The 15,680-nt window shown below is 49.9% G+C and overlaps 2 protein-coding genes across 5 annotated transcripts in view; one reads left to right on the forward strand and one right to left on the reverse strand.

The window, feature by feature from the left end:
• LOC122542875 (protein FAM98A-like) overlaps positions 1 to 1,042 on the forward strand; it is a 21,885-nt gene extending 20,843 nt beyond the window's left edge. For both annotated transcript variants that reach the window (XM_043680985.1, XM_043680986.1), the window contains one exon: positions 703 to 1,042. In XM_043680985.1, the coding sequence (XP_043536920.1) occupies positions 703 to 846 (144 nt within the window). In that variant the 3' untranslated portion in view covers positions 847 to 1,042. The remainder of the gene's footprint in view (positions 1 to 702) is intronic.
• A 5,983-nt stretch (positions 1,043 to 7,025) lies between these two features.
• rasgrp4 (RAS guanyl releasing protein 4) overlaps positions 7,026 to 15,680 on the reverse strand; it is a 95,991-nt gene continuing 87,336 nt past the window's right edge. For all 3 annotated transcript variants that reach the window (XM_043680983.1, XM_043680982.1, XM_043680984.1), the window contains exons 16-17: positions 9,077 to 9,381; positions 7,026 to 8,237 (exon numbers count right to left, since the gene is read on the reverse strand). In XM_043680983.1, coding sequence (XP_043536918.1) covers positions 8,046 to 8,237; positions 9,077 to 9,381 — 497 coding nt within the window. In that variant the 3' untranslated portion in view covers positions 7,026 to 8,045. The remainder of the gene's footprint in view (positions 8,238 to 9,076; positions 9,382 to 15,680) is intronic.

Genomic DNA, 15,680 nt, shown 5'->3' on the forward strand with positions numbered 1-15,680 from the left:
TGGCAACATCCTTGTAAATCTTTTCTGAACCCTTTCAAGTTTCACAACATCTTTCCGATAGGAAGGAGACCAGAATTGCACGCAATATTCCAACAGTGGCCTAACCAATGTCCTGTACAGCCTCAACATGACCTCCCAACCCCTGTACTCAATACTCTGACCAATAAAGGAAAGCATACCAAACGCCGCCTTCACTATCCTATCTACCTGCGACTCCACTTTCAAGGAGCTATGAACCTGCACTCCAAGGTCTCTTTATTCAGCAACACTCACTAGGACCTTACCATTAAGTGTATAAGTCCTGATAAAATTTGCTTTTCCAGAATGCAGCACCACACATTTATCCGAATTAAACTCCATCTGCCACTTCTCAGCCCATTGGCCCATCTGGTCCAGATCCTGTTGTGCTCTGAATTGAGGATGAACAGATCAGTCAGTATCTCATTTAGTTCCAGCACAGGTCAATGGGCTGAATGGCTTACCTCGGCTCTTATATCTTATAATCTTAGAGGTGGATACCAGCAGGGAGCAGGGAGGTGGAGGAGGCAGTACCAGTAGAGGAAGGTGAAATACTGACAAATGACCAGGAGCAGGACAAGGCTGGCAAGGCGCTAGTAACTGGGGTCGCGTTTATTCAACCCCCGGGGGTGGGGTTTGGGCATTGATACCCTCGTTCCTGAGCACGTGTCTTTGGTTGCTCAGGTTCTGATGGGGCCTGTGCCGGATCGGGGAGGGAGACCTGGTGAGATTGAGGCACCCATGCCGACTTGGGAGGACCGTCGGAGAGGTGGCAGCGCTGGTGGGCGCAAACAGAAATGGAGGGGCAAAGGGCGGAAGCAGAAATGAAGCTAAACCGGGAGCCGATCCTCTTCACCCTCTGAAGATCGATGGAGGAGTCACTTCCCCCCGGGGCCTGAGTGTGAAAATACTCAAGTGGCTATGTAGAGTTAGGACCTGGAGCTCCTTGGACTGGGGTGAGAGAGAATGAGAGTGTGCGCGTGCATGTTTGTATGTGTGAGAGAGAGTCTGTTTGTACGTGTGTGTGTGTATGTGTGAGAGTGCGTGTGTGTTTGTATCTGTGAGAGTCTGTTTGTACGTGTGTGTGTGTATGTGTGAGAGTGCGTGTGTGTTTGTATCTGTGAGAGTCTGTTTGTACGTGTGTGTGTGTAGAGAGAGTCTGCTTGTGTTTGTGTGTGTGTGTTTGTGTCAGTGTGCTTTTGTGTCAGTACTTGTGTGCATGAGAAAGAGTCTGTGTGAGAGAGTGCGCAAGTCTGTGTGTGAGAATGAGTATGTGAGAGAAAACATGTCTGTGAATGTGTGTGTTCTGGACTGATGAAGGAAGGTCGGTATAATTTAAGATTAAGCCACCGTAATGATTGAGCAATTAAATATGTGCTGGGCATTTGAGACCCTCTGATAGTGGGAGGTTGAGGGAAGAGCTGTGTGAATCCATTCTGTATTGTTAAACCATCTTTGCGCTTGGCTCACTGTGTGAGAGAGAAATCTCAAACCCTTCTCAAATACAAGTGACCAACAAGTGCTTCGAAATGTGGCGTATAGAGAGCTCGGAAATACTCTGTCACCTGGTCACACTACTAGGGCCACCCGTTTCGATGCCAATTTGGACAGAGAGCAGAGATTTTACCCAGGGCTGTTTGTTTGTTCAGCACCTTTCCGAGTTAACTGTTAGCCTTTGTCACAGACCCTCCTCTCTCTGTATTCTTGGGAAAAATAATTTTTTTAAAATCTTCAACATTGCTGGGAAAAAAAATGTGGAAACGTTTCCTGTTGCACTCATCAGGATACAACTGCAAGAATGTCAAATCGCAAAGAGGAATAACAATTTATAACATGTGGGGAAAAGGCGCTGACTTTGTTTTTGTCAAATTTTGGATTACCGAGTGATTTATTGCTTTTTATCTTGCCAACATGTTTTGGAAGTGACCTATGGGTCCTGACGTTTTGTTCTTATATCCACTTTGTCTTTGACAAGGAAGGGAATTGGTGCAGGGGGAGAATGGGGTCTGGTCACGCCCAGAGAAAGAAGGCGTGTTGCCCTCTTGGGTAACTGTGTGCCCAGGTGCCAGTGAATGTCCTGCTACCCAGGGCCATGGTTTCAGTTCAGCTGGTGCAGTTACTGGCACCTTATTGCAGAGGGCACCATTTGCAAAGTTTCTGTAAGAATTTTGAATTAATATTTGCTTTCTGTGTGTTTTCATTTGCTCCCCGCGAGCTGGCCTGCTTCTGATTTTGGATGCCGGGACATCTTTCTTTTTAAAAACAAATATAAAACCAAGTTGTTCCCTCGCTGTGTCCGTAAGATTTGTTTCTTTCCTGAGAGACTCTTTTCATGTGGGTTTACACACAAGTACTATAGTAGGCCATTTGGCCCCTCGAACCTGCTCTACCCCCCCCCCCACCGTTCAATAAGATCAGGGCTGATCTGATTTTAACCTCAACTCTACATATCCCCGGGTCACCTCTCACCCCCTCGCTCATCAGGAATCTATCTCCCTCTGCCTTCAAAATGTTTTAAAGATCCTGTATCCACTGTCTTTCGAGGACAGGCACATGATGCCATTTGAATTCAACAATAATTTGGAATTAAAAGCTGGTCTAATTTTACTGGTGGCGGTAAGAGATTTAAAAAAAAAAGCAAAAGCTAATGTACTGAGACGTACTGGTCTTAGAGTCATAGAGATGTACAGCATGGAAACAGACCCTTCGGTCCAACCTGTCCATGCTGACCACATATCCCAACCCAATCTAGTCCCACCTGCCAGCACCCAGCCCATATCCCTCCAAACCCTTTCTATTCATATACCCATCCAGATGCCTCTTAAATGTTGCAATTGTACCAGCCTCCACCACTTCCTCTGGCAGCTCATTCCATACACACACCACCCTCTGTGTGAAAAAGTTGCCCCTTCGGTCTCTTTTATATCTTTCCCCTCTCACCCTAAATCTATGCCCCTCTAGTTCTGGACTCCCCCACCGCAGAGAAGAGACTTTATCTATTTATCCTATCCATGCCCCTCATAATTTTGTAAACCTCTATAAGGTCCCCCCCTCAGCCTCCGCCGCTCCAGGGAAAACAGCCCTTGCCTATTCAGCCTCTCCCTATAGCTCAAACCCTCCAACCCTGGCAACATCCTTCTAAATCTTTTCTGGACCCTTTCAAGTTTCACAACGTCTTTCCGTTAGGAGGGAGACCAGAATTGCACGCGATGGTCTGCCTTGACTAGAATTCCTTTGGACCAGTCTCCAGCACCTTCATTCCTGAGTACTCCTGCTTTTTATTGTTTTTTTTTGACCCTCTGTCAAAAAACCAACACTTCACCTGAGGCTCTCTGATGATGTTACCAAGTACACTGGTGAAACACCTGAAAACTAACCTTCCAGCTCAGCGAGCTAACTTGCATCCAGAACCTCAACAAGAGCTACAAACCTTCTCGAAACTCGTTGACCGTCTGTATCAGCAATAATTGAATCCACATCTCATGCCCCATGGTTAAATCCAAGAGCTCACATGTGAATGTGTACACACACATACTCTCGCACACGCGTACACACACACTCGTTCATTCTCCTGAGTCTTATCGGATTTGGACCGGCCTCTGCCCAGCTTTCTCGGTCTCCAATCTCTGACAGCAGACGATTGAGCGGTGTTTTCTTGTTAAGAATTTATTGGGAACGTGTCAACAGCGTTTGGGATCTCACAGCAACTTCCCCCTCCCCCTCGCACATCAATATTTAAATACATTATGTACACATTTACATCAACGACAAGCGAGGCGAAGTCCCAGCACTTTTGCGTACCCGTGCCACTGCTGCTTGGAGTGAAGAGGGCCTGTTCTTGCTTGCTGGAAATCGAACCTTCTGTATGATAGCCGAGCTGGGAATTGTGGGAGGAGGGAGCGCCAACAGACGTGGCAAGCCAACAAAAGCTTGCGTTTACACGGGTGCCTTGCACCGTCCCGAGGCCGGTGTGAATCTGAGAGGAGGGTGCGCTGAGTGTGGCTGATTGGGGGTGAGGAGAGAGAATTCTTGTTAACGTGTTGGGAGGGGTGCAGCCAGGGTGTGTTATACGTGCGTAGTTACCCCTGTCGTAATGAGTACTTTGTGCAAACTCAGCTGTTGTGTCTGTTATTGTGGATATTGTGAACCTGTTCAGCTGCTGCTTCCCCTCAATCTCCCTAACTCTCTCCCTCTCCCTCTCTCGATCTTTCTCCCGAAAAGATACTCTGTAAACCTTTCCTTTCCTGTCAGTCACCAGCCAGTACTTCCCCGAGCCACAGCCTAAACAGCTGACAAACCCTATTTAAAAGCATCCAAGTCAAGAGGAGGCCACTCAGCCCTTCAAGCCTGCTTCCCCATTCAATAAGATTGTGGCTGATCTGATTTTAACCTCAACTCTGCATTTCTTCTTGTAATCTTTCGCCCCCCTCGCTCATCAGGAATCTATCTCCCTGTGCCACACTGTCGGGAATCTAATCTAATCCAATCTTAAAGCTGGCTTCAGCACACGGACTGATTCCCGATTTTCTCCAACGTGACTCAGCGCTTTTCCCAGATAGCTTCGGGAATTCCTTGTTTGTTGGTCCCTGAGTGTGGTGGGACGGCATGGAGTGATCCCCACCGGAGAGAGGGAAGGGGAGAGATATTGACCAGGTGATTAGGGCAATGTCTGACTGGGTGTAGACTGGGGTGGGGAGGAGGGGGTGGGCAGAGGTGGGAGCGGATAGACGCACTGTAGGGCTGGGGGGGGTGGGGGTCTCCCCACTTTCAGCAGCGACCACAGTGGGTGTTGCTATAGCGCCTTATCACAGTGTATCAGTGTTTCACAAACCTCAGGAGTAGGCCATTTGGCCCCTTTGAGCCTGCCGAGCCATTAGATTGGATCGGGGATAGGCCGGCTACGGTCTCAGCCCCACTTTGCCATCTGACCCTTGCCCTGTAACCCTTGACTCTTTCGTCAATCTAACACGGCAATGAACATAGTCAATGACATAGCCTCCAGTGCTGCCTTGGGAAGAGAATTCTGCTGATTCGTTTGTCATTCACTCGTGGGATGTGGGTGCCGGCATTTATTAGACAGACCCATTTTACATTGCGAATGTCAGACTGGATTTTCACATCCAAATCCCTTGACTTTACACAGAGGGTGGTTCGTGTTTGGAATGAACTTCCTGAGGATGTGGTGGATGAGGGCACAGTTACAACATTTAAAAGACATTCTGAGAAGTCCTTGAAAAGATTTGGAGGGATATGGGCCAGGGGCAGGCAGATGGGACTAATTCAGTTTGGGATTGTGGTCGACGTGGACTGGGTAGGCCGAGGGGTCTATTCCTGTGCTGTTTGATACTATGAAGGGCATTCTGGGTGAGGGCAAATCATATTTAATCTTTGAGCCACCTCTATCTCACAACAGTGAGATATCACGGCTATAAGCTTTAGATTAGATTCCCAAAGCGTGGGAACAGGTTCTTCGGCCCAACAAGGCCATGCCAACCCTCTGAAGAGCAACCCACCCAGACCCACCTCCCTCTGACTAATGCACCTAACACTATGGGACAATTTAGCACCGCAGCCTGCACATCTTTGGACTGTGGGAGGAAACCCACGCAGACACGGAGAGTGCACAAACTCCACACAGACAGTCACCCGAGGCTGGAATTGAACCTGGGACTGTGAGGCAGCAGTGCTAACCACTGAGCCACCCTCGATCCTGAGTAGATGATACAATACCCAGCAATTCCTATTGTTTCCAAAAGGATAAGCGGGGGCAAAACAAAGGTTCAAAGATGTTGGCAAAACTACCCTTTTATCTTGATACAAACTGTAAGGCTGCAGTTGAGGCCTAGTCACTCAACGAGGCCTAACTCTCAGCTGGGCAAGAATTCACACTCGGTGCAAATTAAACGCACACTCCTCCCGATTCTTTCGAGTCTGGTAACTGCGCGCGGTTACGTTTGAGGCCGAGCGAGACCGTTATGGCGACCGGCGGTTATCTCAGCGGGATGCGGATGGGATCTCTTGCACCCCCTCTCCGCCGACCAGGACAAAGCAAAATCCCACATGCCGACGGGGGCCAATCGGTTTGGTTTCGGTCGGTTGAGGTATGAACGTTGGACGACCCGCACTGTGCGGTGACAATGTGGCAAAGAGCTCTTTTTAGTTGAGTGGGCAGCTCACTGTGCCCCTGGGTGCAGTAAACAGTGCCTCTGGTAGTGAAGCACTCCCTCAGCACTGAACGGAGGCATCATGGGGAAATGGCCTGAAGTCTCAGGTAAACCTAGTTTCGGTGACAATGACGAGTAAGTGCACGAGAGGGCCAAGGCACAGAATCGGCGCTAAAGTCTTCTCAAAGTGCTTCTACACAGGTTCCGAAAGCCTCACTTGTGTTCCTGAACAAACCTGCCCCTTCACTTGCTAATGAGGCAGCACCGACGTTTTAATTCCAAACCTGACGAAATCCTGTCGATGGGAGGGTTGGAATCCGTTTCAGTCGGTGGATGTATTCGTTACTTCACTGTCACTTGAATCCTGTCAGTGGTTTTTGACCTCGGTGACCAAGTTTAGAAATGGCGGGAGGGGGAGCAAACAGCTCGCTCCTGCTGGATATGACCACAGGCCTGTTGCTCCTGGCAACGGGAAGGCCTCAGCTGCAGTGGCTATCCCAGACAGGCGAAGCTGACCTCAATACAAGTGGGAGTGGGGCGGGAAGGTTTGGGTAAATCAGGTGTCCATACGTTAGAGCCCGGGTGTCTCTGCAAAAGGAGCACACGGTGTCTACCAACACCCTGGAGTTGTTCAGGGAGAGGTGGGCGCCGCAGGGAGTGGAGTACATTATTTCCCCCTCCAACTGTATTTTGATTTAACACCTGCCCTCCCCTTCACTGTTTGATCACACAACATTTCCCTTTGATGTGAAGGGCACTGCTTGTCACTGGCCACTCGGGTGTTTCCTTTCTTCCTGGTGGTGTAAATTTGAATAAAGATTCCTGCACCCTGTGTCTGTCACTGTGTCTCACACCTGCACACACACACCATGGGTGCTGGGGGGAAAAAAAAAGAAAAAAATAAATAAATCAGACATCCATCTGGCACGGGACGGCGTTCAGAATCGACAGCAAGGTCCCCTCAACGACCACCAGCCTTGTGGCACTCACCGCGAGCGGCCATTTTGCCTGGAGGTGCTCCCTGGCTCCCCACCCCCGCCCCGCCCTGACCCGACCCGGCGGATTCAACAAAATATCGGATCACGAGTAGGCCACTCGAACGCAATCCTACATTCAACACAATCCCGGCTGGTTCTCCGACACATTCGGATGGGAGTGAGGGTGGCGGGGGAGGGGGAGATTGGGATCCAGTCCATCTGGAAAACGCCAACTTGCTAGACCGAGTCACCGGTGACATACCGGGCGGTCAGAGGCGGGAGCGATCCTGCCCAACTTCGGAGTTTGGTTCGATCTTGGCTCAAGGCCCATTTCCATCGGAGACTGGGGCCCAAGGTCAAAGCTTTGAGTCCTGAGTGTCTAAATGATGGATGTCACCCATCGAAAGGACCTCCATGAAATCTCAGTTCCGCCTGTGGGATGGCAAAGAGAGAGAGACACGCCGTGTCTCCGGTTTATGGCGATGCAGCAGGAGGGTGTTGGGTGGGCGCCATCTGGAGTAAAATTCTGGCAGGTTGTTGTTGTAGCAGAGAGAGAGGAGGAGCAGGTGGGACTGGGGGTTGACCACGTTCCCTCTGAGGCATGAGCTGAAAGTACTCAGGGCCGTCACTGAGGCCTAGCGCGAAAGAGAGCCTGCCTGTTTCTCCCCATCTGACTGCCTGCCTGCCAAGCAGGGGTGGCTGGGGAAGGAGGCCGGAGCAGCACCGGATTCGCTTCAGTCTGTTCTCTGAGGTAATGCCCGTCTTTGACGATAAGGAGGTGCCAAGTAAAACCAAAAGTGTCGGTACGTTTATAGTTTAAACAGTGCTACTTCCCCTCGTCTATGTTCCCCCCCCCCCCCCCCCCAGACAGGGCAATGGTGGAGGTTCAGATTTTGGAGTCATGCTCCACCTGGAGGTTGTCCATTTGTTCCAGGATGAGGGTGACCGTGGGCTGCCTGAGAGCATCCAGTTGTTGCTGCAAGGCACACAGGCGATCCTGCAGGCTGCTGTTCTCGGCCTCCAGCCCGGCCTTCAGCTTGTGAAGCTCGCTGTTCTCCACGGCCAACTGGTTCCTTTGCTGTAATGGGGTCAGAAAACATCGAGAGTCAGAAGACAGCCGGGTGGGCGGTGTAGACTCAAAGTCAGAGCGCACACGGACTGGGACTGGGAGGCAGTTTCCAAACTGGCTAGTGACCCAGAGATCGGGGCTAGTGACCCAGTGCCCGGGGCCTAATAACGCAGAGATCGGGACTAGTGACCCAGAGACCGGGGCTAGTGATCCAGAGACCGGGGCTAGTGACCCAGAGACCGGGCCCTAATAACCCAGAGATCGGGGCTAGTGACCCAGTGCCCAGGGCCTAATAACCCAGAGACCTGGGCTAGTGACCCAGTGCCCGGGGCTAGTGAGCCAGAGACCTGGGCTAGTGACCCAGAGACCGTTGCTAGTGAGCCAGAGACCCAGGGCCTGATGCTCTGGAAAGGGGGGACGGGTTGGTCGCTGATGGGTTCTCAGATTGCAGAGTAGCAACTAGATCTGGAAGTGATTCACTATGGACGTGGGTAAGGTGTATCATCAAGGTTTCTCACCCGGGGTAGGGGGGGGTGTTCCAAACTTGAGGGGGTAGGGTTGGCGTGAGAGGGGAAAGATTCAAAAGGGACCTAAGCAGTAACGTTTTCACACAGAGGGCGGTGCGTTTGTGGAATGAGCTTCCAGAGAAATGGTGAATGCGGGTCTAGTTACAACATTTAAAAGACATTTGGGTAAGTGATTGAATGGACAAGGTTTGGAGGGACATGGGCCAGGAGCAGGCAGGCGTGGGACTAGTTGAGTTTGGGAATATGGTCGGGAGAGGAACGCAGCCTGGTTGCCATCGTACTCCCCCCCCCCATGGCCTTAGTGACTCTCTCCCACCTCACCTTCTGTACCTCCTGCAGTCTCTGTACCCAGTGTTCACTGTCTGCCATCTCCTCACTGCCAACCTTCTGCCTCCTGCCTGGGTGAGGCTGCTGGGGTTTGGGGCCGTCCGCCAGCACCCTGGTGCCCTGCTCCCTGCCCGGTTTGTCCGGCTCGGTCTGCACCGACTTGTCGGCCACGGCAGGCTGTATTCGCACTGAGATCTTCTGGTTCAAGTGACCCATTACGACGATGGTATGGTCCTTCGTATCGTCACCGTGCTCGGCACTGTCATTCTGCGGGTACGTGAATATATCGTCTTCATTACCTGTAGGGATGAGACGGGCGGGAGGGGACACAGGAATTCAACTCTGTCAGCTGTTGCTGTAAGTAGCACATTGTCCTGTTTCTAACTTAACCTCGCAAGCTCAGAATCAATCGTTGATTCGAAATCACGGCACTGAATACTTCCTGACACTTTCCGACTGGATTAGGAATACAAGAGGGACAATTCGAGAATTTAACGTCTTTTTTTTAGATTAGATTAGATTAGATTACTTACAGTGTGGAAACAGGCCCTTCGGCCCAACAAGTCCACACCGACCCGCCGAAGCGCAACCCACCCAGACCCATTCCCCTACATTTACCTCTGCACCTAACATTACGGACAATTTAGCATGGCCAATTCACCTGACCTGCACATTTTTGGACTGTGGGAGGGAACCGGAGCACCCGGAGGAAACCCACGCAGACACAGGGAGAATGCGCAAACTCCACACAGTCAGTCGCCTGAGATGGGAATTGAACCCGGGTCTCTGGCGCTGTGAGGCAGCAGTGCTAACCACTGAGCCACCGTGCCGCCCGTCTATTTAAAACACTCACCCTCAGGAATATTGTGAGCACTTTTGGGGCCCCGTACCCAAGGAACTTTGAGGGGGTCCCGAGGAGGTTTACAAAACGATCCCAGGGATGAAGGTGTGAGGAGCGGTTGAGAACTGTAATTCAAGGATGTGAGGGGGGAGGGGGAACCTGACTGAAACTTACAGACTACCGAGAGGCCTGGATAGAGTGGATGTGGAGATGTTTTCACCAGCAGGAGAGACTAGGGCGCAGCCTCAGAGAGAAGGGATGACCCTTTAGGACTGAAATGTGAAGGAATTTCTTCAGCTGGAGGGTGATGACTCTGTGCAACTCATTGCTGCAGTGAGCTGTGGAGGCCAAGTCATTGAGTGTCATTAAAACAGATAAGTTCTTGATGAGTAAGGGGATCGAGGGTTATGGGGAGAGGCAGGAGAATGGGGTTGAGAAACATATCGAATGGCAATGCAGCCTCGATGGGCTGAGGGTCCTAATTGTGCTCCTATACTTTCATCAATAGTTTGATTAGGGATAGTCAACATGGTTTTGTGAAGGGTAGGTCATGACTCACAAACTTTATTGAGTTCTTTGAGAAGGTGACCAAACAGGTGGATGAGGGTAAAGCAGTTGGTGTGGTGTATATGGATTTCAGTAAGGTGTTTGATAAGGTTGAGAGCTGAAAATGTGTTGCTGGAAAAGCGCAGCAGGTCAGGCAGCATCCAGGGAACAGGAGAATCGACGTTTCGGGAATAAGCCCTTCTTCAGGAAAGGGCTTATGCCCGAAACGTCGATTCTCCTGTTCCCTGGATGCTGCCTGACCTGCTGCGCTTTTCCAGCAACACATTTTCAGCTCTGATCTCCAGCATCTGCAGACCTCACTTTCTCCTGTTTGATAAGGTTCCCCATGGTAGGCTATCGCACAAAATACAGAGGCATGGCATTGCGGTTTGGATCAGAAATTGGCTAGCTGAAAGAAGACTGGGGGTGGTGGTTGATGGGAAATATTCATCCTGGAGTTCAGCTCCTAGTGGTGTACCGCAAAGATCTGTTTGGGTCCACTGCTGTTTGTCATTTTTATAAATGACCTGGATGAGGGCATAGAAGGATGGGTTAGTAAATTTGTGGATGACACGAAGGTCGGTGGGGTTGTGGATAGTGACGAAGGATGTTGTAGGTTACAGAGAGACATAGATAAGCTGCAGAGCTGGGCTGAGAGATGGCAAATGGAGTTTAATGTGGAAAAGTGTGAGGTGATTCATTTTGGAAGGAGTAACAGGAATGCAGAGTACTGGGCTAATGGTAAGATTCTTGGTCGTGTGGATGAGCAGAGAGATCTCGGTGTCCAGATATGTAGATCCTTGAAAGTTGCCACCCAGGTTGGTAGAATTGTTAAGAAAGCATACAGTGTGTTAGCTTTTATTGGTAGAGGGATCGAGTTTGGGAGCCACGAGGTCATGCTGCAGCTGTACAAAACTCTGGTGCGGCTGCATTTGGAATATTGCATACAGTATTGGTCACCGCATTATCGGAAGGACGTGGAAGCTTTGGAAAGGGTTCAGAGGAGATTTACTAGGATATTGCCTGGTGTGGAGGGAAAGTGTTATGAGGAAAGGCTGAGGGACTTGAGGCTGTTTTTCGTTATTGAGAAAAAGGTTGAGAGATGACTTAATTGAGACAGAAAGGATAATCAGAGGGTTAGATAGGGTGGACAGTAAGAGCCTTTTTCCTCACATGCTGATGGCTAGCATAAGGGGAGACAGCTTTAAATTGAGGGGTGATAGATATAGGATAGATGTCAGAGGTAGTTTCTTTACTCAGAGAGTATTACAGGTGAGGAATGCACTGCCTACAACAGTAGTAGGCTCGCCAACTTTAAGTGTATTTAAATGGTCATTGGATAGGCATATGGACAAGAATGGAATAGTGTAGGTTAGATGGGCTTCAGATTGGTTCCACAAGTTGGTGCAACATCGAGGGCCGAAGGGCCTGTACTGCGCTGGAATGTTCGATGTTCTAACTAAACCATACCAAGGCCTCACCTCCACCCCCTTCCCAACACCCTATCACCTCCCCATCTCCCTCAATTGCATCTTGAATTCATGGTCTGTCTGTTCAGGAGAGTCATACCGCATGGAAAGAGACCCTTCGGTCCAACCTGTCCATGCTGGCCATGTTCCCAAATAAATCTAGTCCCATTTTCCAGCACTTGGCCCATATCCCTCTAATCCCTTCCTATTCATATCCCCATCCAGATGCCTTTAAATGGTGTAAGTGTACCAGCCTCCACCACTTCCTCTGGCTGCTCATTCTATGCACGCACCACCCTCTGGGTGAAAAAATTGCCCCTCAGGTCCCTTTTAAATCTTTTCCCCTCTCACCTTAAGCCAATGCGGTCTAGTTTTGGAGTCCGCTACCCCGGGGAAAGAGACCTTGTCTGTTCACCCTATCCAAACCCCTCATGATGTTTGTAAAGCAGATTTCACCAGCTGTGGTGGGATTTAGACTCAAGTTTCCAGAGCGTTCCGTGGATTATCAGTCTGGCATCAGCACCTCCCCCTATGCTATGGAAGTAGAAGATCAGCCAAGGGACAGCACAGGTGTGAAGGCTGAATGGCCTTGTCCTGTTTTCATTCCGTCTGGAGGTGGTAACATCGCGGTCACATGACTGGTTTAGAATCCACTGCTAATGTTTGAGGATGATGTGGAGGAGCCGGTGTTGGACTGGGGTGGTGGACAAATCTAAAAATCACACAACACCAGTGGGCGGCACGGTGGCTCAGTGGTTAGCACTGCTGCCTCACAGCGCCAGAGACCCGGGTTCAATTCCCGCCTCAGGCGACTGACTGTGTGGAGTTTGCACATTCTCCCCGTGTCGGCGTGGGTTTCCCTCCGGGTGCTCCGGTTTCCTCCCACAGTCCAAAGATGTGCAGCTCAGGTGAATTGGCCATGCTAAATTGCCCCATAGTGTTAGGTTAAAGGGGTAAATGTAGGGGCATGGGTGGGTTGCGCTTCGGCAGGTCGGTGTGGACTTGTTGGGCCGAAGGGCCTGTTTCCACACTGTAAGTAATCTAATCTAATCACCAGGTTAGAGTCCGAAAGCTTCATTTGGAAGCGTTGGAGTGCTGCACTGTTGGGCTATAATCTGGGGTTGGGTGATTTTTAACTAATGTTTTCGGAGTGTGGGGTCAAATTACACCATCACCTGAATTTCAGTCAGTCTTGTTCAGGAAGGAATCAGAGGTGTTTAAACAGGAGCACACAGGCAGAGCATGTATTCATGTTTAATACATCAGTCGCAGCAATGTGTACCATTTTTCTAGTTTATATTGAAAAGGAATTTAATGTTGACTATTATCTTATTGCTTTATTTTCTGCTTATTCTTTGAAGGTACTGCTTAACGTTTTTAACTTTTACCACCTTTCACCTAAGTTGTTTGTACATTAGGTGGCTCCCTGTGTGAAGCCATTATATACTTTTCCCTGTACTCCTGTACTTGAGTGCACATCACAATAAAATCTAAAATCTAAAAAGATGCCCTGCAGAAATTCACCAACGATCCTCAGTCAGCACCTCCCAAACCCGCGACCACTTCCATCTAGAAGGACGAGGGGCAGCAGATACAGGGGAATACCACCCTCCTGCAAGCTCCCCTCCACTCACCATCCCGTCTTGGGAATATATCGCCGTTCCCTCACTGTCGCTAAGTCAAAATCTCGGAATTCCCTCCCTCGGGGCATTGTGGGTCAACCCACAGTACGTGGGCTGCAGCGGTTCAAGAAGGTAGCTCACCCCCCACCTTCTCAAGGGGTAATTAGGGACAGGGCAATAAATGCTGGGCCCGGCCAGTGACACCCACATTCCACACAAGTGAATTTTTGAAAATTGCAGCTTTGAACAATTTTTTAAACCTGCGTCCTTCAGCCTCTTTATTTTTAATGCAAATATTGTTTGGTTCTTTGGCTTATGTTCTATCCGAACTTATAGGTGGCATGGTGGCTAGCACTGCTGCCTCACGGTGTCAGAGACCTGGGTTCAATTCCCGCCTCAGGCAACTGTCTGTGTGGAGTTTGCACGTTCTCCCTGTTTCTGGGTGCTCCGGTTTCCTCCCAATATCCAAAAAACGTATAGGTTAGGTGAATTGGCCATGCTAAATTGCCTGTTGGGGAATGAGTTTGGGTGGGTTGCTCTTCAAGAGGGTTAGCTTGGGCTGAAGGGCCTGTTTCCCGCACTGTAAGTAATCTAATCATTTTTTTTTTAGTTTTTCAACACCAATAATGACGCAGTCACGTTTCCCCTCAAAAGTCCATCGTGTTTGAGGAGTTAACCAAGTGATGCAAACTATATCCCAAAGTAAATTCTGTGTCTTAATCTTTTGGCTGGGAAGTTGAACTGGGGACAAGGCCTTGCGTGAACTGCTTTATTAACGATTTGGTAACAAGGAAATTGAGCTAATATCACACGATTTCCTCCGAATAACCACAAATGCAAATACCATACTGCAGATTAAGCATCGCCTCTGGGTCTCCCGTTGTGCAGAGGCACCAGCAGTCTCGCACATCTATTGTGGCCCATCAGAGGGCAGGAGTGCTCCACGATTAGCATTTAGTGAGTGAGAGCGGGTACCGTGATAATATCACTGGGACCCAGTGCCTGGGCTGCACGGTGGCACCGCGGTCAGCACTGCTGCCTCGCAGTACCAGAGTACCTGGGTTCAATTCTCCGCCTCAGGCAACTGTCTGTGTGGAGGTTGTACATTCTCTGCGTGGGTTTCCTCCCACGGTCCAAAGGTGTGCAGGTCAGGTGAATTGGCCGTGCTAAATTGCCCGCAGTGTTAGGTGAAGGGGTTAATGTAGGGGAATGGGTCTGGGTGGGTTGCTCTTCGGAGGGTCGGTGTGGAGTTGTTGGGCCGAAGGGCCACTGTAAGTAATCTAATCTATTGCAGTGGGTTCAAATTAATTGAAATTTCATTCAAGAAACAAATCCTGCTCTTCTCAGTAATGACCATGATTGTTGGCTTTTGTAAATAAAATCCCCATCTAATGTTGTTTCTGAGCTGAAATTAGCTGGTCTGCTTCAAACGCTACAGGTGAAAAATGATATGGGATGGTCGAGTGGTTAGCGCTGCTGCCTCACAAGGCCAGGGGTACGGGTTTGAGTCTACCCTCAGGCAATGCACGTTCTCCCCGTATCTGTGTGGGTTTCCTCCCATGGTCTGAAGATGTGCAAGTCAGGATTGGCCATGGAAAATTGCCCATAGTGTTCAGAGATGTGCAGGCTCAGTGGCCATGGGAAATGCAGGGAGAGAGGAGGGGGCTGGGTGGGATGCCTTTTGGAAGGTCGGTATAGGCCAAATGGTCTGTAGGGACTCTGTGATTTCAGGACCCTTTGACATGGGGAGAAAACCCTGGTTTGTTTTAAGAGCTTCCAGCCACACCCTTGTCTCATGAATAAATTAAACAAAATCATCTGGTTTTGATATTTTTACATTTAATGTGCAGAGCAAGAGAGGGAGACAGAGAGAGAGACAGGAGAGAGAGAGTGAGTGAGAGAGAGAGACAGAGAGAGAGAGAGAGACAGGGAGTGAGTGAGACAGAGAGAGAGAGAGAGACAGGAGAGAGAGAGACAGGAGAGCGAGAGACAGGAGAGAGAGAGACAGGAGAGAGAGAGAGAGCGAGAGACAGGAGAGCGAGAGACAGGAGAGACAGGCGAGAGACAGGAGAGACAGGCGAGAGCGAGAGACAGAGACAGGAGAGCGAGCGACAGACAGG

This window comes from Chiloscyllium plagiosum, chromosome 41 (genome assembly GCF_004010195.1).
Source record: "Chiloscyllium plagiosum isolate BGI_BamShark_2017 chromosome 41, ASM401019v2, whole genome shotgun sequence".
Lineage (NCBI taxonomy): Eukaryota > Metazoa > Chordata > Chondrichthyes > Orectolobiformes > Hemiscylliidae > Chiloscyllium > Chiloscyllium plagiosum.